General features: G+C 37.6%; 1 protein-coding gene across 1 annotated transcript in view; it reads left to right on the forward strand.

Moving 5' to 3' along the window:
* Positions 1-5261: 5261 nt before the first annotated feature.
* Positions 5262-27036, forward strand: part of LOC117325018 (DNA-directed RNA polymerase I subunit RPA1-like) — a 90302-nt gene continuing 68527 nt past the window's right edge. The window contains exons 1-4 of the mRNA XM_033880892.1: positions 5262-5404; positions 8121-8286; positions 18294-18421; positions 24501-24723. Coding sequence (XP_033736783.1) covers positions 8127-8286; positions 18294-18421; positions 24501-24723 — 511 coding nt within the window. The 5' untranslated portion in view covers positions 5262-5404; positions 8121-8126. The remainder of the gene's footprint in view (positions 5405-8120; positions 8287-18293; positions 18422-24500; positions 24724-27036) is intronic.

A 27036-nucleotide genomic window follows, 5' to 3' on the forward strand; every position in this document is an offset into this window, starting at 1 on the left:
ACAAAAGACATCTGTCTCTTTGGAACATTTTGATGGTTAAAATTCCATTTTTTTCTGATATACAGCATTTGATTTATAGTGGGACATTGTGTTGATTATCCGCTCTTATAAACACTAGACCATCAGGACTTGCTATGATTTACTATTAATACACGCAGAATATGCATAAATCTGACATGCTACTTGTTCATGTTTGATTCCTCATGTGCAATGTTTCTTTGTAAAATCATCTCGGTCCCCAAGTATATCCTTCACTTTATCATCTGGTTTAGTGTCTGCTTATGATTTGCAAATGTTTCCAAAATTTGAGGATGTAAGTCATTAGTTCTTAGCAGTAAAGCTGGCACACTTTCTTCCTCCTTATTACCCGTTCTTTTTAATGTCAACCCGCTAGCACGTTAATTTCCTTTTCTCGAGATTTGCTTTGAGCCGGTCCACATGGATTGTTGTTTAATATTAAAATCACTTACTTTGAGTTTTCATGGATTTTTCCATTTGCACTTTTCAGGATAGTGAGCCATCTGTCTTCTTTGTGGTGATGTTCACAAGAGCATTAAGTAGTGATATTATTGCATTGAATATAAATAATGAATATTATATTTATTTAATGTAGAATATATTTATTTTTATTTATATATTCATATTTCATTGATTTATTTTATTTTATACTTACAATGTATGTTATGGCATTGTGTAAGATGTTATAGATATTCTTCATTCAATATAATGTATGGAATATCGTTCATATCAGAAGCCCGGCCTTTGAACAAAGATGGGATCGGCATGATTTCACTAAGTGGAGTTGTTTACTTTTCCTTTTTTAAGGCTAATACATTTGCGTTGTCCTTTTGAACTTTGTTTGTGTCCTTCAATTACAATTTCCTTACTCCTTTGGCCCATTCCTTCATATCTGCTTTCTTACCCGTAACGCACTGGCCATTTTGCCTCATGTAGTTCTTCAGTGCAGGGACCTTCCATTCATCGTCACTTAAGTATGCATTTTCGTTGTTCACCACCATTCTGCATCTGAATTACATAGCTTCCTTTTCATAATAGACATCCACTATCTGGAGTAATAACTTATTGAAAGTCCTTACACAAATTAAGAACACTGGTTAAGCTACAACACAAATAAGAAGAATACGAAAGTTCATGCTCCATGGATTAGGTGTACAGTTAATAAGAGTTCTACATAAAACTAGCAGCATCCACTTTAAGAAAGCAAACAGGTCATGTATCATGTATCATCTTGAAGAGATTCACACATGAGAAATGCTCCTTAGTTTCATCGGCCTTTCCACATAATAGACAGATTGCTTGAACTTTGTTCTGATTTAACGCACTTCGGTTTGCCTGGAGAATATATGGACTCTTCGCAATAAGTAGACGTGTTGGAACCAAGTGACGTCTCTCAAATTCAGATTAGGATGGTGAGATTCAGAGTGGAATGCTTCCACATTTAGATGGTATAGGCTACGAGAGGTATTAGCTTTCTCAATAACAGTCTGCTTCCACTGAAAGTGAATGGCTTTCATGATCCCTAGCGGAGGCAGTGATTTAAATTTAATTAACCATGCACTCTGTCATTGGTGAAATTATAGGAAACCGGAAGTTATACTGATCGCTGCTTGCCGAAAGCATCGCTCTTACCCAAGGTGAACTCGAGGACTAGTTCTTTCCTGGAGATGAAGTATGCAAACCCGGTAAATACTATCCGCACTATACCTCTCGGCTAGAGAGATCATTTTTTTAGTTCGATCATTTAGCGGAGACAGTGATTTAAATTTTGACTTATCATACGCTCTGTTAACTCTGCATTTAGCGGTTTGATGGAGATCAGAAATAGGGGCCTGAAGGACTATCACTGGGGTAACGGTGATACCTCGGTAGATTTTCGCTTCAAATTTACTCCCTTTTTTCTATTGTACATTCCTTCAAATCTGGAAACCCATTCCTCGTGATGAAGTTAACTTCTAGCTTTTATAGCTGTTTAACCTGTCTGGGATTTGTAGCTGTTTCAGATAGTGGGTGCGGTTTACTAAGTTGATTTTTGAAAATATAGGTACATGTATTTTAGGGATGATCTTGGAGATTTCCCCCTTCCCACTTCTGTATCCAGTACCGGTTTGATGCGACTTGTACCATTGATTTCCAGACTTCTCTTGATGGAGGTCGTCAAGTAGGTTAAAGGCAGAAGGAAAGGAGTATATTGACAGTATGGATAGAATGTTGACAAACCAGCTGTTGCAGTTCAATACTGAGGTATTATGTTACCAAACAGTGATAAAGCCGATGTAACGTTGAAAATGGACCCTCGTGGAAAATGGAACCGGGACGCCGTGGAAAACTTACTCTCCTGTTGAAAATGGACCCCATCAGGTCTCTCTTTTCCATGTGTAGCCCGTTGAAAAGTGAGCCACATTTACATGTTGCTCTGAATAACAGCACTGTTATAAGATACAAATCTGTATACAATTTAACAAGCATAAAATATTGATTGATATTGATTAACAATTCGATCTTTGGTGACCCATATAATGACCTGGTATATCTTCAAATTGTAATATGATATACATATAAAATGTAAACAATATAGATCAACATTGATACACAATTTGACCTTTGACCTTTGGTACAACTTATCACTATGGTAAGATATTGATATAACACCTACACGATATTGATCGACACTGATTAAAAATTTGACATGTGACCTTTGGTGACCCATATAATGACCTTTGGTATAACTCATCATTGTTATCAGATATGCATATGACATGTACACGATATTGATCGACATTGATTGATAATTTGGCCTGTGACCTTTGGTGACACATATAATGACCTTTGATATAACTTTAAACTGTAATATGATATACATGTAAAATTTATACGATATTGATCGACATTGATTGACATTTTGACCTTTGACCTTTGGTGACCCATAAAATGATCTCTGGAATAACTTGTCACTGTTATCAGATATGCATATGACATGTACACGATATTGATCGACATTTGTTGATAATTTGACATGTGACCCTTGGTGACCCATATAATGACCTTTGGTATATCTTCAAACTGTAATATGATATGCATATGAACTGTATACGATATTGATCAACATTGATAAACAATTTGACCTTCGACCTTTGGTGATATATATCATGACCTCTGGTATAACTTGTCACTATGATAAGATATTCCTGTAACAAGTACACGATATTGATCGACATTGATTAACAATTGGACATGTGACCTTTGGTGACCCGTATAATGACCTTTGGTATAAATTATGACTGATATAAATTATGCATATACAAAATGTATAGTTAACATGTACATGATATTGATCGACATTGATTGACGAAGCGAACTGTGACATTTGGTAACCTATATAATAACCTTTGGTTTATCTTCAAACTGTAATAGATATGCATATAAAATGTATACGATATTGATCGATATTTACATTTGACCTTTGTTAACCCATATAATGACCTTTCGTATAAATTCAAGCAATGATAAGATAATCATGTATATGATATTGATCGACATGGATAAACAATTTGTCCTTTTAAGCGTTCGTTTTTTTCATAAACCGAGATCCATTGTAAAATTTGAATATGGAACCGGGGTAATTTTAAACATATAATATGGAAATGGGTCAGTATGTTGTGGGGTCCATTTTCAACGTTGAATATGGAACCGGGGTCATTTTTAAAAAATAATATGGAAATGGGTCAGTATGTTGTGGTGTCCATTTTCAACGTTGATTATGGAACCGGGTCATTTTTTTTTAAATATGCAAATCGGTTAGTATGTTGTGGGGTCCATTTTCAACGTTAAATATGGAACCGGTGTCATTTTCAGCAAATGATATGGAAATGGGTCAGTATGTCGTGTGGTCCATTTTCAACGTTGAATATGGAACGGGGTCATTTTTAAAAAATAATATGGAAATGGGTCAGTATGTTGTGGTGTCCATTTTCAACGTTAGATATGGAACCGGGGTCATTTATAGCAAATGATATGGAAATGGGTAAGTATGTCGTGGGGTCCATTTTCAACGTTGAATATGGAACCGGGGTCATTAGAATCCACAGTGGTGTAACGGGCAAATACACCTCATTTACTACGGGGTCATAATCTGAAACAGTGTACGCACATGGACGAGTCGTAGAAAACGGGTATCCTGTCTAAAATCACTTAGTCACAATTTACATACAGCATACAATAATCTACATATACATATGTTGGGGAAACGACATAAAAACCAATACAACACGCAATTAATATTGTCTATAAAATATCAACCAGTGATGGGTAACAAACAAAAGAGGATTGTAAACTTAAAACCTTTTAATTGAATTTTGAGATAGAAATATTTTGATTCAGGTGAAAAACAAGATTGAAATGTATGCATATATGTAGTGTCAGGGACATATAGACCACGAATGTACGTCCGTGTGTGCTCAGGGTGTATAGGCGCGGACCTGCATGTACATCACAAAAAAATAATTGTGATATAAAAAATAGCCTCTCCCGTGTATGACGCGCCCCACGACTACATGTCAAGGATTTATAGTCGAGGGACGGGCCATACTCGGGAGAGGCTATTTTCTTAATCTGACAATTTTTTTTTTTTTTTTTTTGTGATGTACGTAGGTCCACGCCTCCCCCTGTGCCTGTATGTACGTACGTCCCTGATAATGTCATTAATGTGTGGACTTTAAATCTGAGTAAATATCAGCTGTTACATGGCGTCGTTTATTTTTTACTTGGCGCATTAAGTAACGAAGCCAAGCAACAGCTTATACAAATGTTATAGCATACATATGTAGTTCAAACAGATCAGGCTACAGACATGGCCTATTGAATCATAAGCCTTTATTTGAGCTGTGCCAGAGACCAATACACTGTAGATATCTATAACGTCGTACCTGTAAGCCTACCGTGTACATTACTTACAAAATTGGTCTTAACATCTAGACTTCCTTTAATATGCCCAGTTTATTTCAATTTAACTTTATTTTATAAAATGTTAAAAATGAAATTAATGCATAAAATGAACATAATGTATGTACTAAACAGTACTCGTGACGGACATTGAAATAATACCAAGTATAAAAATCTTTATTGTTATGCAAAGATTTTGAACAGAAAATTGCACAATTTGTCTACAGTATAACTATACGTATCAAAATCGTATACTTTCCGGATACGATCAACTGCCATTTTTTCTTTTAGGTACCACCTTGTGTTATGATCAATAAAGCGTTTGAATCGGACGCGTGCTCAGTGTAAATTATCTACATAGATTATGATGGTTTCTGTCACCCCACGTGTTTCGTGTTTGGGAAATGAATAACGAAAGCTGGATGGATGATTAAAACGTTTTATTGTAAGTATCTGTGTATGCTAGCTAATTTGCCAAAGGAATAAAATATACAATAACCCATGATGACACCAGCAGGACGCTAGTCTTGCCAAGCAAATCCGCCACACTGGATACACTGCAATGCTAGCTTCGTAATTATCTTGAGATTCTCCAGTTTGTCCATGTTATATTTTGACTGTAACCTTTGGGGAGTCGGACATAGTAATACATCCTCAACTCCAGGGTACTAGTTCCCGGTGTTTATTAAGCGTGGAATAGAAGCCAACAATTACAATAAAATATCAATAAGTCTATTGGGCAGGATAATTGTAGGAAATAAAAAGACATATTAATTTACTGTTATAAGAATTAAAACATAAATTATGTATTATTAAACTATCAAAATATAATAGCTCTGCATGCTACAACAGTCAGTATAAGGTTGTCGTCAGTAGTGTGCATTTCCAGGTTTCATGTAGGGATTACCACTCTCTCAATCAGGTAACATTAACATGTACACATGGACAGACTTTGATGCGTTTCCACTTCAACAGTAGCAGCATGCTCAGCCATATTTGTTTCTATATTTTATTTAAAAGTATTACATTACTACCTGATTGCAGAACAGAATCAGATCTTCAAAACAACCCCCCCCCCCCCCCCCCCCCCCCCCCAAGAAAAAAAAAAAACAACAAAACAAACAAACAAAAATGGTAGCTAATTAGTTCGAAAATACTTATGATTAAGTAAAAAAATAGAACTTTTAACCACAATTTAAATTACATCATATTTTGCTATTAAAAGCAACACATTCATGCTGAATATGACTGTACACAGATTTTGAAGACATACTATTTATTTTACAGTTGTCTCCCCTGACAAAAAGTATTATATCAGATGTGTTTTCATTTTGATGCACACGCCATGGTATTGTTTTGCCAAAATAAATGTTATTTGAAAAACATGGAACAAGAGAAATGGCCTTAACTTGGGTTTAAATGGGTGTCCCTATTGAGTGGGACAGCCTCCGGTTGGCCACTGCTTTTATATTAAGTTAATTATAAATAAGTTAATGTGTGACACTCAAGAAGATACAGTTTACAGGTCAAATAAAATCAGATGTATATTAAAAATGGGTATTTATCTTTATATATTTACGTTTCCACTGCAGCCACACTAAATGATTTTACCAAGCTCACTTGATGGTTACAAGTCCATAACTTCCAAACATTTATTATGACGTCATTATCATAATAATTGTGACGTCATAATGGTCACATCAGCGATAACGAAAGATAGCTGTTGAAAAGGCTAATCCATTTTTGACGATGATGATTTGTTCATTCATCATGGTAGGAGCAAAATTCCTGGATATAGTCTTTAAAAATTGATGTCAAATGTAAATATAAGCATTCAACTGTTTTCAGTTGGAAATTATTTTGGCTGATGAATGCCAACTGGACAAAGGCATATTTAATGAAGAACGCTAGCACTTCATGTTGAATAATAACAGTTCAAATAACTTCAATAGGGCATCAATTTTATGTGAACTGATGTTTAACAGTATTGAAACAACCAATAACGTGCAAATATATCACATTTTGGCTTTGTTTACATTCGCCCACCCTGTCCGACACCATCTATCCGCCATCATTGATTTACCATTGTAATATATTTCTGATTGAAGAACTTTCATCAATAAGATGAGCAGTTGAGCACTTTGTGAACATTTGACAAAGCTAGACATCTTACCTGTATGCCATTTCTTCTGTGTTGTAGAAAGTAAATCGAGGATTATTGAATGAATTAATGTCACTAACCATTCCTTGATTACTGTACTGTGTGTAATATGATAAAATCACTTCTTCTGAAGACCTGATTCATGACGTAATTTTCTTCATTCCTCAATTTTTAATACGAGTTATCTCAATGAATGTGCTCAACACCAATGGTTTAATAAAAAGTATGATCCTGGTGTACTGTATGCATACATAGTGATTTGTAGTTATTGATATTAATTATGGAATACCCAATGCCTGGTATAAAGGTTCTTATAGAGTATATATACACAGTATTATAAATGAGGACCACAACTGTCAACCAGAGTAAGTTATATGAATATTAAATAACAGCACTAGTGTCATGATGCTGACAGAACACCAAGAGACTTGGTGAGACAAAATCTAGCTAGCAATTATTATAGGTAGAGTCATGTCGGAGGTAAACCTGTAACCTACACAGACAGATCACTGATGACTACAGTTGGTGAGATGAAACTTTATCAATAGGCAAAGTCATGTACATAGACAGTAACTAACTAGTACATGTACTAGTGCCCTTGGAATTATGACTGTTAAAGCAATTTCCTTAAAATGCTGTATTATCTGGTCTGACAATTTTAACTACTTGTTCCTGGATGATTTTCTGTTTTTTTTTTAATTTCCGTCACTGCTTTAATTTATTTTTGAAATATAATTTTTCTAAATTTTACTCAATCATGCATCTGCTTTTTGGCTTTATGTAGATATCATTTGATACTTTTGGTGATTTTCCATCTCCTGTTTTACTGTAAATATCTAGCTATAATAAACTAAATTTTGTCTAAGCATAGCTGATCGATGTTTAAATCTAGACCACAGCATCCCAGCATCCCTACAGAATTCAGAGGTTGCAGGTTTGATTCCCTATCTGGTCATGTGGCATTTTCCCTGTTGTACTAACATATCTTTTGATGTTGTAGGTTAAAATGGACACAGATATTGCAGTGCAGAGGCTAGAGAGTCTGGACTTCCGCTTCTATCTAGAGTCGGAGATCGAGAACCTCAGTGTAAAGGAAATAACCAATGCTCAGACATTTGATTCACTTGCCCATCCATGCTCTGGTGGACTCTATGATTCTGCTCTTGGTAAGTGAAGTGTTTTTTTAGCCCACTATCATCAGATGGTGCGCTATTCGAAAATCCCTGCATCATGGTCCGTTAGTCCGTCTGTCCTCCTTCTGTAAAAAATCCTTGTTGTCGCTATTTCTTGAACAATACTGGAGGGATATTCCTAATACTTCATGTGAACGTTCCCCTTGGTCTCTAGTTGTGCCATTTGAATTTTTTTTATCAGGAAAAAAAAAGCCCGACAGGTGGCCATCTTGGATTTTTAGGTCATCTGACCCAAAAGGTCAGGATGACTGGTAGCAAATTTGCTTCGTCCGTCGTCCGTCCTCGTGCCCTGTGTGTAAGACTTTTGATCTGACCCCTGAGGCCTGAGTGGCAGGACCCCAAAAGAGGAACTTTGGTAATTTTTGCTTTAAAACCCAACTCCTCCTTAGCCTTTGGGTGGATTATCATATTTTATATAAATGGGGCTAGTCTGACCCCGAGTGCCCAAAATGATAGGGTTCCAATAAGGGAATTTTAGTGATTCTTTGCTTTAAAACCCTATACTCCTTCTTTACTCTTACTCTTTTACAACCAAATTTGGTATGAAATATTATTGAAGGAAGACAATCAAATTTTACGTTATTGAGGCTGTCGCTGATCTGAACTTTAGGGGCAAGTGATGGGGGCCTGGAAAGGGGAACTTTGGTTTGTTTTTGCTTTAAAACCCTACTCCTTCTTAACCCTTCCTCTTGTCATAATTGAAATTTGTTATCGCGTTTTCTTGGAAAATACTGGAGAGATATTCCTCAAACTTCATGTGTAGGATCCCCTTGGTTCCTAGTTGTACCAATCAAATTAATTTTCTTGATCAGAAAAACAAAAAGGCTGACAAGAATTGAAGTTTATTATCGCTAATTGTATTCTTATGGGAAAAATCAAAATAGTTATGATGATGGCAAACACAATTTTTTAAGGAACTATTTCCCATTGCTTGAGTGCTCTAAAAACATCTGTCAAGCCTGAAAGTTCACAGTTATACGCAAATGTTTCTCTCAGTTGTTAATTATATGACAATGAAAGTGAGAGAATCTGTTTATATACCGAGTAATTCACAACCTGGAAACATTTATGTTCAACTCTAAACTTTAAAACATGAAGGTGGTCACCGCCCGTGCAATAAAATATTGAAAAACTGTGAAATTTCACACAAACAGTTTTTGCTTCCAGATGTCCATTTCTTGTTTCACTGACTTAATTGCGCCGTCGAGTGTCCAGCTTGACCAGGAAAATACTTGTCTGAAAATAGCCCCATCTACACATATATGTACAGTGTACAGTGAAAGTGACTAATTCTGAAAAATAAGGCATTATAGTGAAAAGATATCCAGATATTAACACCTATCCTAAAGTATATTTGTAATCTCTACAAAATTTGCTATCATAATACAGCTGTGTATTCAGGATAAATCGAATAGTGAAAACCATGGTAACCACTTCAAAAATCCTTAAAATTTCAAAATATCCCGATTTTTTTACCCAAAATGACACAATTATCAACACAATTTTTTCATCTGAAACCTATGTGAAATTAAATATCTCTATCCCCCGTCAAAAAAAAACAAAAATTAATCTTGTTTTGACACGTGCATGTTCATCGTTAAGTTTTTCTGCTATCTTGTAATTAAATTCCTCTGCTACATCCCAATTTTTGAGAATTATTAAGATGAAAAATAAAAGTTCATAGTCTGTAGATACAGAGGTCCCAGACCAAGCAAGGCATTAAAAAAAAGTAAGTTTTCACCAAGTATTGTATCAAGTAGAATGAGGGCCTCCCTGTTTCTTCTATACAAGTACAAGAAGGATGAGGGCGTCCCTGTTTCTTCTTAAATGACATTCCAGTGATCTTCCACTTGAGACCTCATGTTCATAATTATATAACCTATCATCTTACCTGAAAGATACCACAGATGGTGGGATAATGGTGCCAACCATTGAATCATCTCTATTGGTTGTTAAGTGTATGTGGGGGTATGGAATATGGACGACATTCAGCCATCATAGATTTTCACAATTGAACTTTGTTATCGTTACTTTAGAATCGAAGTGCCTGAAGGATATTTTCTCAAACTTCATTAGTAGATTCCCCTTAGTCCCTAGATGTGCACATTCAATTTTAAGTCTGATTCAGAAAATGATGTTGTGACAGACAACCACTGTTGATTTTCATAATTAAGATTTGCTATTGCTTAAGAAGTATACTGAAAGGATGGTTAGGACATGTATAAAACATCACTTGTAGGTTCCCCTTGGTCCCTGGCTTTGTTCATTTTATTTTGAGTCAGATCTGGAAAAGAAAATGGCCAACAGATGGCCGACTTTGACATTTAAATTAGTTATCAATATCTCGTTCGTCGATCTTTCTTTGACTTCCTATGTAGGTTCCACCCGTTATAACATGATTATTAAAGGAAGAGGTGAAATTAAAGAAGGGAAAAGTAGAGAAAAGATCAGTCTTACATAGAACAAACAAAGGGGATTCAGTCAGGTGGGCACCAAGATCCCTTTGGTGTAGTTCATGTCAGATGACAGGTTATGTATGAGGTCTCAAGTGGAAGTCTGTATGATGGCTGATGGAGTGATCATATGTTTTCCAGTGATACCAGTTTGGTAGATTTTGTGGTGGAGATAGAAATTCATATTTGTATAAAACTTATTTATCTGTACATGATTGTGTTCTTAAGGGGAAAATCAGAGTGCATGCCCAGTCAAAGTTCGTAACTCGTCATCATCCGCAAAGAGGTTTCTGTGCAATAACACTTGTAATCACCCAAAGACCAGAAAATCAGCACACAATTTCAGCATTTTTAATATTCATTGGAATCATTTCTATCGTGGTACATAAATGATATTATTGTAACACATAATGAAAAAACAATAAAGGAAATCTAGATCTATAGCAAGTAATATATACATTAATGCACAGGCCTAGGCCACATGTTGACAATTGGAGTATCAGGCGGAAATACACACTGCTCAAAGTTTTGATTATTGCACCATTTCAATCATCAAAGGCCTTATGTTAGTACTGTTTGTCAATATCAATAGTGTTGGATCTTAATATAATACTGTTTTACAATAGTGGCGAATCCATTTACCATGGTGAACCGAAACCACACATCTAAAACGCAAACATGGGATTGAATGTTTTGGCCATTTGTTATTGAAATTTAAATATATCGATTGATTTCATATAATTAAATGCATTTCCAATTGATTATGAGAGTAACTTTTACTTATCTTTAGTCTGAAAATTGATAATAAAACTTTGAAAACTTTTAGTGTATATATGTATCGTATCGTAACGTATCGTATCACCATTAGATATCACGATACGTATTGTACATATCATAACGTATCGTATCACCATTAGATATCATGATACGTATTGTATCGTAACGTATCGTATCACCATTAGATATCATGATACGTATTGTATCGTAACATATCGTATCACCATTAGATATCACGATACGTATTGTATCGTAACGTATCGTATCACCATTAGATATCATGATACGTATTGTACATATCATAACGTATCGTATCACCATTAGATATCATGATACGTATTGTATCGTAACATATCATATCACCATTACCTTAGATATCACGATACTTTTATCGTATCACCATTAAATGTCACGATACGTATATAACTATTGTATCGTTAACGTATTGTATCATGAGCATGACGTATTGTTTCACCCTATTTTACAGTAGTAGCAAATAGTCAAGTATATTAAATATAATTTAATAACAAACTAAACGAAAATGGGATATATTCTGTGCCGCAGATGCAAATTGCAAACAATTTAATAAGACGTACGCTGAGCATTTTGTTGACACATTTTGTTTAAAAATAATGTTTTCAACTTTGGGATAACCAGTTCATTTTACATACTAGGTTTTATAATATCTGGACCAACACTTTACTTCGGGATAACCATTTCTTTCAAAGTATCTGAGGTTTTATTTCTAAGAAAAAGAAGATTTTTGGCCGGGACCAGAGTACATAGCACTTCGAGGAAAATGGGGTCTATTTGTGTTATTTAAGCTTGAGTTATGTTTGACTGTAGTTATGATGATGAAAAATATGCTCCCAGGGAATTATTTTACATTGCATGAGTGCTCTTAAAACATTTGTCAAGCTTGAAAGTTCACAGTTATACGTAAATGTTTCTCTCAGTTGTTAATTATATGACAATGAAAGTGAGAGAATCTGTTTATATACTGAGTAATTCACGGCCTGGAAACATTTATGTTCAACTCTAAACTTTAAAACATTAAAGTGGTTATCACCCACGTATTGGAAAACTGTAAAATTTCACACAAACAATTTTGCCTCCATGCAGATATCCATTCTTTCTTTCACTGACTTTATTCCCGTTTGGACAGCTTGACTAGCAAACTATATATATAGCTACTTACCTAAAATAAAGCCTCATATGAGTTTATATATTAACAGAAACAATGATGTACATTGTATAGCCAAATTTCGTTTTCGGATCTCTTATGACTCAAAACCAACACATGCTATGAAGTTTATTTTCATCTAATCTAAATAAAATTATACATTGGTACTTGTAATTTCTGTTCCTCTACGATACTCTATGATACTCTGCAATATATGGGGTGTATCAAAGAGGAGCGGTAATTACATGTCTAATTAAATCAGATGTTTTTCATGTCAACCATGTCTCCCAAAAATCAAACATCAAATGTTCAATTAAATCTTAAAGTTTAAAGTCTAGATACAGGAAACTGGTCCCAGACCAAGCAAGGTGCACAAAAAGTATGGTGAAAGCAACAGGCTTGTGGTGCGTTTCTTCACATATTTCTCGTGTTTGTGGTGTAGCGGCCAGCATATTAAGATTTACAGTATATTAAAGGTTGATGGCACATAGCAGGTGCATATATAGTCAGACATTAGTCTTATTCATAAGTAGGGCAACGCAACTTTTAAGTATGTATAAAATGAACAATTGTTAGTGTGTACAAGTTTATTCTCTGTTTTTAATTAATGTTAGCCTGTCATATGTACATTTTTATTTCTTTTTGGTTGACTAGAAAGGCAGAACCCCAGATCTAGAGTACCGTATTTGACCTAAGGGCGCAGGGTGCAGGTAATTGACAGTCCCGGGGGCGCCCTTATTAAGATTAGTTATTCTAAAGTTTTATGAAACAGACTATACCTTATAGCAGAATACCTAAGGTTTTGGAAACGGTAAAATATTCAGTCATAAAAGTATTCCAGATGAATTAAGATATCTATTCATTATCATATATTAAGCTTAAAAATCACTTGAATACTACTGTAAACCATGCCAGCTGATCTTTAGACCAGAGAACGTGTGTTCGACCATTTATGTTCAAATGGAACTCTTTTGTGTTCTATTTATAGACACAGGTGATTTCCCAGATCATATCAGACATCGTTTTCTTTGACCTAATAATTGATTTACAATGTCTTTTACTAGCTTTCTGTTCTGAACAAAAATTATTTATCAACAAGAATGAAGTGTTTTACTTTATCTTCAAATAAAGATGATAAGTTATTATTTGTATGTGTGTTTAGTTTTGGGTGCTCTTTGCACTGACATGTCATCTGTAGGAATAGACAAAAAGTGGCGAAAACTTGAGTTCCAGTTACTTAACATGCTGAAGAAAATTGAACACATAAAGTAGCAAAACATTTCAAATGAATTATTACTTTTGATCACCATTTTGACACTTAGTCAAAGATTTATTTCCTTGAAAAAAGGTAGGGGCACCCTTATTAGGACAGGCGCCCTTATTAGGTCAAATACAGTATATAGAACCTAGGATTGTCTAGAAACAGTACCCTTCATTCCTATAGCTACTACAAATGGTATCAAGTAGGATGACATATTTGCTAGCCAAGGCTTCTGATTATGTTACCCTCCACAAACCCTTGGCAGATATAGCCGTCAGCTCTTGCGCCCTCTGGTAGCACACCACAGTAAGACAGCCTGGCCATGGGCAATTTTTTTGTTAAGCAAATAACTCCTGTATTATGATATGTATAAAAAATGAAAAAATAAATGTACACTATAATTGGTATATCCAGTATGAAGTAGTACATACAGGCTTCACATTTATTAAAACAAAAATCAATAAATTGGTTCCGGATTTTAAATATCCGGATTTTCCGAACGTGTGTTTACACAGGAAATTTAGTTTCGCCTACAGCGCAAAATGGAAGCCCACAGAAAAGGTAAGATAGCGGAAAAACTTAATTTACAACATATGTCCAAACAAGATTAATTCTGTCTTTGGGATAGAGATATTTGATTTTAAATAGGTTTCAGAAAAAAAATTGTGTAGAGAATTGTGCCATTTTGGGTCAAATATCATAATATTTTGCAATTTTTGAGAATTTTTTAAGCTGTTACCATGGTATTCACAGCTCTAAAAACCACAGAAAATATCAGTTTACTTATCCTTCAGAGCTCTATTAAAATTGCAAATGTTGTACAGATTTCAAATATATATACTTTATTAGAGGTTATATGTAAGGTTAACTGGCAATGTTTACATATCTAAAGCATGTGCCATATTTTTCAGAATTTGGCATTTTTACTGTACACTGCTACCTTATAAGGGCTGAAAAATGTTATTTTTTGGAAATTGTGCTTAATTATGCTTGATTAAGCTTCATTTTAGTTCATTATTGCTAAAAAATGCATAAAAACAATTTAAAACTTGTTTATTATCTGGCTTGTCATATTAGAGGAATCAAGGGAGGTAACTCGCATATTTACCCATTTTAAGGGTGGGTTAATTAAGCATAATGTTAATGAGTCAGTGTAAATTGAAAAGATATTCTATGTTTTATAACAAACCCAAAATAACTTATTGGGTATCTAACAAACCATATAGACTGAATTCTGGTTTGTTTTACCTGATTTATTACCCCGTATCCATGGAAACTATTACAGTAAGTGTTATTTTTTGAAATATTTGGTGAAACCATTATTTTCAATTTATTTATACATTGGTAAGCATGTAATTTCAATTGATTGAGTGTACGGTTGATACAATATTGTCAATTATTGTCACTTCCTTCGGTAAAGCAGAAAAAATAGCATTTTCCGCATAAAATGGGATCAGCGGACACTTTCATATGATCATTGGTACATATCTGAATTACCGGGGTGGAAACAGATGACTGTGATGTCATAGGCATGACATTTTGAAATCTTGGATGTCATGTCATGATTTATCAGTTAGAATATTGCATGTGTTGCTAAGCTGAGGTTTGGAAAGGAATTTGGTTATTTATTATGACACCATTGAGTATTTATGACGTCATAGATACCATCTGATGACGTCATAGTTACTGATGACGTCATGGTAACTATGACGTCATATTACAAGGCTAAATTTGATAGTTGTATAGTATTTTTTGCTTGATTACATGCACAGAGACTCAAAGTACCACATTCAACTCAAAACACAACTTTATTCAAGAGATATACAGAATTATGGGAGTTTTCATCTTTAAAATTACCTCCCCTTATTACTGGATTGGGAGAAAAAGTTGTCAAAATACACCTCTCAGGGAAATCAGCAATACTCGGTGACTATTAAAGATACACAGTAACCCGATATGTCATTTTGTTCGTCGGAACATATTCTAGACATTCATGGGTTTTTTAGTAAAATTAGAATTAACAAAAGTGATGTATAAGGTAGCACACCACAGTAAGACAGCCTGGCCATGGGCAATTTTTTTGTTAAGCAAATAACTCCTGTATTATGATATGTATAAAAAATGAAAAAATAAATGTACACTATAATTGGTATATCCAGTATGAAGTAGTACATACAGGCTTCACATTTATTAAAACAAAAATCAATAAATTGGTTCCGGATTTTAAATATCCGGATTTTCCTAACGTGTGTTTACACAGGAAATTTAGTTTCGCCTACAGCGCAAAATGGAAGCCCACAGAAAAGGTAAGATAGCGGAAAAACTTAATTTACAACATATGTCCAAACAAGATTAATTCTGTCTTTGGGATAGAGATATTTGATTTTAAATAGGTTTCAGAAAAAAAATTGTGTAGAGAATTGTGCCATTTTGGGTCAAATATCATAATATTTTGCAATTTTTGAGAATTTTTTAAGCTGTTACCATGGTATTCACAGCTCTAAAAACCACAGAAAATATCAGTTTACTTATCCTTCAGAGCTCTATTAAAATTGCAAATGTTGTACAGATTTCAAATATATATACTTTATTAGAGGTTATATGTAAGGTTAACTGGCAATGTTTACATATCTAAAGCATGTGCCATATTTTTCAGAATTTGGCATTTTTACTGTACACTGCTACCTCTAGTGGTGATTCGAAATAACCGCTCTTTATGCATGAAATTTCTGACCAATCAAAACGAGCATTACATGTGTACTTCATCGGTGTGTCATTTTGATGAGATATGTGATCAGTAACTTCTACCAATTGATTGAACACTGTAAATGTTTCCCCAAATATCAGCTCTGTTTTTAGGTAAATGCAATGACATAGTCGACAAGGTAGCTCTGTTCTGAGCATTGCAATTTTTGTTTACTGCAAAAACCAAGCCTGAATGTAGAACAAAATTGAATGGATGCCCTTGGATTCCAGGGCGCAACACTTTGAACACAACTATATCTGCCAAGGGTTCGTGGAGTGAAACGTAATTAGAAGCCTTGGCTAGCGAAGATGGTAGCTAGGATGAGGGCTTCTCTGTTTCCTCTTTAATAGCACTCCAGTGATCTATCTTATCTTGGAATGTTGTCTGTGTCAAAACCTTTTGTTTTCTTTTTTTGAGGCAGACCTGTTGCTCTTTTGTGTATGTTTCGTTCAGCCATTTTTGTTTAATTCAGAACATGAGTTTTCACACTTCATTATGGAATTTGAGAGCCTGACATATGGGAGCTTCATTTGCATGTTACCTTATCAGCTGTCAGTTTAGATTGGATTGAGATTTCCATCCATATCTTTATGTAATTACACATTTTTTTTTAACCTAATTTAGGCCAAATAAAATTATAGTTGTGTTTCCCATTTCGGCTCCGAAAAAAATAGGGTAGGTAGGTAGGAAAAACATTTTTATTTTATTTTCTTATTTCATTTGTTTTCCCGACCAAAACATTTATTTTTTATTTTAAGGTAATCCATATCTTGATCTATGAGATCATAATGACTACGTAGATAGCATCAACATTCACAACTCTTTGTTTTATTCATAACTGTTACATTAAATTCCATCTGAAAAACACTTTTGATCAAATAAAATTCAATGTTCAGGCTACTACTACATACTTAAGCCTACAAATATGTGAGTAAATCGATTCATTGACAGTTGTATCAAGTGTGTTTTACTAGTAATGGAGTGGTGTTTGAATCCCTGAAGACTGGCAAATCGCTTCCATACAGTTTTGCCTAAGATACCATGGACACATGTGGTACAGACACCATCAAACCTCAGGGAAGTAATTTATAACAGGTGGTGCAGGATCTTCAGACCTCTTTAATGTACCACAAACAAGCAAGTGTCCAAATATTTGGACCAGAAGATGTGACTTTGACGGGCAATTATTTACAGATTATCTGTGATTTAGAATTTACAACTCAAAATATCATAAAATGTTACGTAGGGTTGGCAGATAAAAAATAGGGTAGGTCGGGAAAGGGGAAACACAACTATATTTTTATTTGGCCTTAGTTAGGGAAATAAACAATCTTAAAGTTGCACTTTGTGCAATTCATCAGAAAATTGTCATTTGCTTCAGCAGTGACCATGTGCCCCTTTAAACACTAGATATCTCTCAATTACAAATATCAATTATATAATAACTGATTTTCATCAGTGTACTTTCAGACAGGTATAATTTGTATTAAATTATCAACTACATGTCATGTGATATTATTTTAAATCATGTACTTTGACTAGACATAATTGTTGTTTCAGGACCAACAGATAGAGATGATGTTTGTGGAACATGTGGACAAAACTTTGTCCATTGTCCTGGTCACATGGGTCATATAGTGCTACCCCTTCCTGTGTACAATCCAGTCTACTTCTCCACTCTCTACCAGGTAAGGTCTCTACTTCTCCACTCTGTACCAGGTAAAGTCTCTACTTCTCCACTCTCCACCAGGTAAGGTCTCTACTTCTCCACTCTGTACCAGGTAAGGTCTCTACTTCTCCACTCTGTACCAGGTAAGGTCTCTTCTTCTCCACTCTCTACCAGGTAAGGTCTCTACTTCTCCACTCTCTACCAGGTAAGGTCTCTACTTCTCCACTCTCTACCAGGTAAGGTCTCTTCTTCTCCACTCTCTACCAGGTAAGGTCTCTACTTCTCCACTCTCTACCAGGTAAGGTCTCTACTTCTCTACTCTGTACCAGGTAAGGTCTCTACTTCTCTACTCTGTACCAGGTAAGGTCTCTACTTCTCTACTCTATACCAGGTAAAGTCTCTACTTCTCCACTCTCTACCAGGTAAGGTCTCTACTTTTCCACTCTGTACCAGGTAAGGTCTCTACTTCTCCACTCTGTACCAGGTAAGGTCTCTTCTTCTCCACTCTGTACCAGGTAAGGTGTCTACTTCTCCACTCTCTACCAGGTAAGGTCTCTACTTCTCCACTCTGTACCAGGTAAGGTCTCTACTTCTCCACTCTGTACCAGGTAAAGTCTCTACTTCTCCACTCTCTACCAGGTAAGGTGTCTACTTCTCCACTCTGTACCAGGTAAGGTCTCTACTTCTCCACTCTATACCAGGTAAGGTCTCTACTTCTCCACTCTCTACCAGGTAAGGTCTCTACTTCTCCACTCTCTACCAGGTAAGGTCTCTACTTCTCCACTCTGTACGAGGTAAGGTCTCTACTTCTCTACTCTGTACCAGGTAAGGTCTCTACTTCTCCATTCTGTACCAGGTAAGGTCTCTACTTCTCCACTCTGTACCAGGTAAGGTCTCTACTTCTCCACTCTGTACCAGGTAAGGTCTCTACTTCTCCACTCTCTAATGGGTAAGGTCTCTACTTCTCCACTCTCTACCAGGTAAGGTCTCTACTTCTCCACTCTCTACCAGGTAAGGTCTCTACTTCTCCACTCTGTACCAGGTAAGGTCTCTACTTCTCCACTCTGTACCAGGTAAGGTCTCTACTTCTCCACTCTGTACGAGGTAAGGTCTCTACTTCTCCACTCTCTACCAGGTAAAGTCTCTACTTCTCCACTCTCTACCAGGTAAGGTTTCTACTTCTCTACTCTGTACCAGGTAAGGTTTCTACTTCTCCACTCTGTACCAGGTAAGGTCTCTACTTCTCCACTCTGTACCAGGTAAGGTCTCTACTTCTCCACTCTGTACCAGGTAAGGTCTCTACTTCTCTACTCTGTACCAGGTAAGGTCTCTACTTCTCCATTCTGTACCAGGTAAGGTCTCTACTTCTCTACTCTGTACCAGGTAAGGTCTCTACTTCTCCACTCTGTACCAGGTAAGGTCTCTACTTCTCTACTCTGTACCAGGTAAGGTCTCTACTTCTCCACTCTGTACCAGGTAAGGTCTCTACTTCTCTACTCTGTACTAGGTAAGGTCTCTACTTCTCCACTCTGTACTAGGTAAGGTCTCTACTTCTCCACTCTGTACCAGGTAAGGTTTCTACTTCTCCACTCTCTACCAGGTAAGGTTTCTACTTCTCCACTCTCTACCAGGTAAGGTCTCTACTTCTCCACTCTGTACCAGGTAAGGTCTCTACTTCTCTACTCTGTACCAGGTAAGGTTTCTACTTCTCTACTCTGTACCAGGTAAGGTTTCTACTTCTCTACTCTGTACCAGGTAAGGTCTCTACTTCTCCACTCTCTACCAGGTAAGGTTTCTACTTCTCCACTCTCTACCAGGTAAGGTCTCTACTTCTCCACTCTGTACCAGGTAAGGTCTCTACTTCTCCACTCTATACCAGGTAAGGTCTCTACTTCTCCACTCTGTACCAGGTAAGGTCTCTACTTCTCCACTCTGTACCAGGTAAGGTTCTACTTCTCCACTCTGTACCAGGTAAGGTCTCTACTTCTCCACTCTCTACCAGGTAAGGTCTCTACTTCTCCATTCTGTACCAGGTAAGGTTTTACTTCTCCACTCTCTACCAGGTAAGGTCTCTACTTCTCCACTCTGTACCAGGTAAGGTTTCTACTTCTCTACTCTGTACCAGGTAAGGTCTCTACTTCTCCACTCTGTACCAGGTAAGGTTTTACTTCTCCACTCTCTACCAGGTAAGGTCTCTACTTCTCCACTCTGTACCAGGTAAGGTTTCTACTTCTCTACTCTGTACCAGGTAAGGTCTCTACTTCTCCACTCTGTACCAGGTAAGGTTTCTACTTCTCTACTCTGTACCAGGTAAGGTCTCTACTTCTCCACTCTGTACCAGGTAAGGTTTCTACTTCTCTACTCTGTACCAGGTAAGGTCTCTACTTCTCCATTCTGTACCAGGTAAGGTCTCTACTTCTCCACTCTCTACCAGGTAAGGTCTGTACTTCTCCACTCCCTACCAGGTAAGGTATCTACCTCTCCACTCCCTACCAGGTAAGGTCTCTACTTCTCCACTCTGTACGAGGTAAGGTCTCTACTTCTCTACTCTGTACCAGGTAAGGTCTCTACTTCTCCACTCTGTACCAGGTAAGGTTTTACTTCTCCACTCTCTACCAGGTAAGGTCTCTACTTCTCCACTCTGTACCAGGTAAGGTCTCTACTTCTCCACTCTGTACCAGGTAAGGTCTCTACTTCTCCACTCTCTACCAGGTAAGGTCTCTACTTCTCCACTCTCTACCAGGTAAGGTTTCTACTTCTCCACTCTCTACCAGGTAAGGTCTCTACTTCTCCACTCTGTACCAGGTAAGGTCTCTACTTCTCCACTCTCTACCAGGTAAGGTCTCTACTTCTCCACTCTGTACCAGGTAAGGTGTCTACTTCTCCACTTTGTACCAGGTAAGGTCTCTACTTCTCCACTCTATACCAGGTAAGGTCTCTACTTCTCTACTCTGTACCAGGTAAGGTCTCTACTTCTCCACTCTCTACCAGGTAAGGTCTCTACTTCTCCACTCTCTACCAGGTAAGGTCTCTACTTCTCCACTCTGTACCAGGTAAGGTCTCTACTTCTCCACTCTATACCAGGTAAGGTCTCTACTTCTCCACTCTGTACCAGGTAAGGTCTCTACTTCTCCACTCTCTACCAGGTAAGGTCTCTACTTCTCCACTCTGTACCAGGTAAGGTCTCTACTTCTCCACTCTATACCAGGTAAGGTCTCTACTTCTTCTATCTCTACCAGGTAAGGTCTCTACTTCTCCACTCTCTACCAGGTAAGGTCTCTACTTCTCCACTCTCTACCAGGTAAGGTCTCTACTTCTCCACTCTCTACCAGGTAAGGTCTCTACTTCTCCACTCTCTTCCAGGTAAGGTCTCTACTTCTCCACTCTGTACCAGGTAAGGTCTCTACTTCTCCACTCCCTACCAGGTAAGGTCTCTACTTCTCCACTCTCTTCCAGGTAAGGTCTCTACTTCTCCACTCTCTTCCAGGTAAGGTTCTACTTCTCCACTCTGTACCAGGTAAAGTCTCTACTTCTCCACTCTCTTCCAGGTAAGGTCTCTACTTCTCCACTCTGTACCAGGTAAGGTCTCTACTTCTCCTCTCTGTACCAGGTAAGATTCTACTTCTCCACTCTGTACCAGGTAAGGTTTCTACTTCTCCACTCTGTACCAGGTAAGGTCTCTACGTCTCCACTCTGTACCAGGTAAGGTCTCTACTTCTCCACTCTGTACCAGGTAAGGTCTCTACTTCTCCACTCTGTACGAGGTAAGGTCTCTACTTCTCCACTCTGTACCAGGTATAAGGTCTCTACTTCTCCACTCTGTACCAGGTAATGTCTCTACTTCTCCACTCTCTACCAGGTAAGGTCTCTACTTCTCCACTCTGTACCAGGTAAGGTCTCTACTTCTCCACTCTCTACCAGGTAAGGTCTCTACTTCTCCACTCTCTACCAGGTAAGGTCTCTACTTCTCCACTCTGTACCAGGTAAGGTCTCTACTTCTCCACTCTCTACCAGGTAAGGTCTCTACTTCTCCACTCTGTACCAGGTAAGGTATCTACTTCTCCACTCCCTACCAGGTAAGGTCTCTACTTCTCCACTCTGTACCAGGTAAGGTCTCTACTTTTCCACTCTGTACCAGGTAAGATTTCTACTTCTCCACTCTGTACCAGGTAAGGTCTGTACTTCTCCACTCTCTACCAGGTAAGGTCTCTACTTCTCTACTCTGTACCAGGTAAGCTCTCTACTTCTCCACTCTGTACCAGGTAAGGTCTGTACTTCTCCACTCTCTACCAGGTAAGGTCTGTACTTCTCCACTCTCTACCAGGTAAGGTCTCTACTTCTCCACTCTCTACCAGGTAAGCTCTCTACTTCTCCACTCTGTACGAGGTAAGGTCTCTACTTCTCTACTCTCTACAGGGTAAGGTTTCTACTTCTCCACTCTGTACCAGGTAAGGTTTCTACTTCTCCACTCTGTACCAGGTAAGGTCTCTACTTCTCCACTCTGTACCAGGTAAGGTCTCTACTTCTCCACTCTCTACCAGGTAAGGTCTGTACTTCTCCACTCTATACCAGGTAAGGTCTCTTCTTCTCCACTCTCTACCAGGTAAGGTCTCTTCTTCTCCACTCTGTACCAGGTAAGGTCTCTACTTCTCCACTCTCTACCAGGTAAGGTCTCTACTTCTCCACTCTCTACCAGGTAAGGTCTGTACTTCTCCACTCTGTACCAGGTAAGGTCTCTACTTCTCCACTCTCTACCAGGTAAGGTCTCTACTTCTCCACTCTCTACCAGGTAAGGTCTCTACTTCTCCACTCTGTACCAGGTAAGGTCTCTACTTCTCCACTCTCTACCAGGTAAGGTCTCTACTTCTCCACTCTGTACCAGGTAAGGTCTCTACTTCTCCACTCTCTACCAGATAAAGTCTCTACTTCTCCACTCTCTACCAGGTAAGGTCTCTACTTCTCCACTCTCTACCAGGTAAGGTTTCTACTTCTCCACTCTCTACCAGGTAAGGTCTCTACTTCTCCACTCTCTACCAGGTAAGGTCTCTACTTCTCCGCTCTGTACGAGGTAAGGTCTCTACTTCTCCATTCTGTACCAGGTAAGGTCTCTACTTCTCCACTCTCTACCAGGTAAGGTCTGTACTTCTCCACTCCCTACCAGGTAAGGTATCTACCTCTCCACTCCCTACCAGGTAAGGTCTCTACTTCTCCACTCTGTACGAGGTAAGGTCTCTACTTCTCTACTCTGTACCAGGTAAGGTCTCTACTTCTCCACTCTGTACCAGGTAAGGTTTTACTTCTCCACTCTCTACCAGGTAAGGTCTCTACTTCTCCACTCTGTACCAGGTAAGGTTTCTACTTCTCCACTCTCTACCAGGTAAGGTCTCTACTTCTCCACTCTGTACCAGGTAAGGTCTCTACTTCTCCACTCTCTACCAGGTAAGGTCTCTACTTCTCCACTCTGTACCAGGTAAGGTGTCTACTTCTCCACTTTGTACCAGGTAAGGTCTCTACTTCTCCACTCTGTACCAGGTAAGGTCTCTACTTCTCTACTCTGTACCAGGTAAGGTCTCTACTTCTCCACTCTCTACCAGGTAAGGTCTCTACTTCTCCACTCTCTACCAGGTAAGGTATCTACTTCTCTACTCTCTACCAGGTAAGGTCTCTACTTCTCCACTCTGTACCAGGTAAGGTCTCTACTTCTCCACTCTGTACCAGGTAAGGTATCTACTTCTCCACTCTCTACCAGGTAAGGTCTCTACTTCTCCACTCTATACCAGGTAAGGTCTCTACTTCTCCACTCTGTACCAGGTAAGGTTCTACTTCTCCACTCTGTACCAGGTAAGGTCTCTACTTCTCCACTCTCTACCAGGTAAGGTCTCTACTTCTCCACTCTCTACCAGGTAAGGTCTCTATTTCTCCACTCTCTACCAGGTAAGGTCTCTACTTCTCCACTCTGTACCAGGTAAGGTCTCTACTTCTCCACTCTCTACCAGGTAATGTCTCTACTTCTTTTCATATCATTACTTTGACACCACCGATTTTATCATTGTTACTTTGACACGTCAGATTTTATTATTGTTACTTTGACACCACAGATTCTCCGTGGCTCCTGCTTTAGCTGTCATCGTCTGACCGTCGCTTCACTATCCGCAATTTTATTTGTGAAGAAGATGGATCTGTTGAATCATGGCCTGTTGGCAGCTGCTGGAGAACTTGAAGAGTTTGTAGCCAACCAAGCAGAAGAGCTGGGGAGAAATGCTGCTGCAGAGGAAGTGATTAACAGTAACATTGAAAACAAGATGAAGACATGGCTATCAGGTAATACTGTAGGTCAGGTAATACTGTAGTAGATCAGGTAATACTGTAGTAGGTCAGGTAATACTGTAGGTCAGGTAATACTGTAGTAGATCAGGTAATACTGTAGGTCAAGTAATACTGTAGTAGATCAGGTAATACTGTACTAGATCAGGTAATACTGTATTAGATCAGGTAATACTGTAGGTCAGGTAATACTGTAGGTCAGGTAATACTGTAGTAGATCAGGTAATACTGTAGTAGATCAGGTAATACTGTACTAGATCAGGTAATACTGTAGGTCAGGTAATACTGTAGTAGATCAGGTAATACTGTAGTAGATCAGGTAATACTGTAGTAGATCAGGTAATACTGTACTAGATCAGGTAATACTGTAGTAGATCAGGTAAAACTGTAGTAGATCAGGTAATACTGTAGTAGATCAGGTAATACTGTACTAGATCAGGTAATACTGTAGGTCAGGTAATACTGTACTAGATCAGGTAATACTGTACTAGACCAGGTAATACTGTAGTAGATCAGGTAATACTGTAGTAGATCAGGTAATACTGTAGGTCAGGTAATACTGTAGTAGATCAGGTAATACTGTAGTAGATCAGGTAATACTGTAGGTCAGGAAATACTGTAGTCGATCGGGTAATACTGTAGTAGATCAGGTAATACTGTAGTAGATCAGGTAATACTGCCGCAGATCAGGTAATACTGTAGGTCAGGAAATACTGTAGTAGATCAGGTAATACTGTAGTAGATCAGGTAATACTGTAGTAGATCAGGTAATACTGTACTAGATCAGGTAATACTGTAGTAGATCAGGTAATACTGTACTAGATCAGGTAATACTATAGTAGATCAGGTAATACTGTAGTAGATCAGGTAATACTGTAGTAGATCAGGTAATACTGTAGTAGATCAGGTAATACTGTACTAGACCAGGTAATACTGTACTAGATCAGGTAATACTGTAGTAGATCAGGTAATACTGTACTAGATCAGGTAATACTGTACTAGATCAGGTAATACTGTAGTAGATCAGGTAATACTGTACTAGACCAGGTAATACTGAAGTAGATCAGGTAATACTGTACTAGATCAGGTAATACTGTACTAGATCAGGTAATACTGTAGTAGATCAGGTAATACTGTACTAGACCAGGTAATACTGTACTAGATCAGGTAATACTGTACTAGATCAGGTAATACTGTAGTAGATCAGGTAATACTGTACTAGATCAGGTAATACTGTTGTAGATCAGGTAATACTGTACTAGACCAGGTAATACTGAAGTAGATCAGGTAATACTGTAGTAGATCAGGTAATACTGTAGTAGATCAGGTAATACTGTACTAGATCAGGTAATACTGTAGTAGATCAGGTAATACTGTAGTAGACCAGGTAATACTGTAGTAGACCAGGTAATACTGTACTAGACCAGGTAATACTGTAGTAGATCAGGTAATACTGTAGGTCAGGTAATACTGTAGTAGATCAGGTAATACTGTAGTAGATCAGGTAATACTGTAGGTCAGGTAATACTGTAGTAGATCAGGTAATACTGTAGTAGATCAGGTAATACTGTAGTAGATCAGGTAATACTGTAGTAGATCAGGTAATACTGTAGTAGATCAGGTAATACTGTACTAGATCAGGTAATACTGTACTAGATCAGGTAATACTGTAGTAGATCAGGTAATACTGTACTAGATCAGGTAATACTGTAGTAGTTCAGGTAATACTGTAGTAGGTCAGGTAATACTGTAGTAGATCAGGTAATACTGTAGTAGATCAGGTAATACTGTAGTAGATCAGGTAATACTGTAGTAGATCAGGTAATACTGTACTAGATCAGGTAATACTGTAGTAGATCAGGTAATACTGTAGTAGATCAGGTAATACTGTACTAGATCAGGTAATACTGTACTAGATCAGGTAATACTGTACTAGATTAGGTAATACTGTAGTAGATCAGGTAATACTGTAGTAGATCAGGTAATACTGTAGTAGATCAGGTAATACTGTAGTAGATCAGGTAATACTGTACTAGATCAGGTAATACTGTAGTAGATCAGGTAATACTGTAGGTCAGGTAATACTGTACTAGATCAGGTAATACTGTAGTAGATCAGGTAATACTGTACTAGGTCAGGTAATACTGTAGGTCAGGTAATACTGTAGTAGATCAGGTAATACTGTACTAGATCAGGTAATACTGTAGGTCAGGAAATACTGTAGTCGATCGGGTAATACTGTAGTAGATCAGGTAATACTGTAGTAGATCAGGTAATACTGTAGGTCAGGTAATACTGTAGTAGATCAGG

The sequence above is a fragment of the Pecten maximus genome, chromosome 4 (assembly GCF_902652985.1).
Source record: "Pecten maximus chromosome 4, xPecMax1.1, whole genome shotgun sequence".
In the NCBI taxonomy this organism is placed as follows: domain Eukaryota; kingdom Metazoa; phylum Mollusca; class Bivalvia; order Pectinida; family Pectinidae; genus Pecten; species Pecten maximus.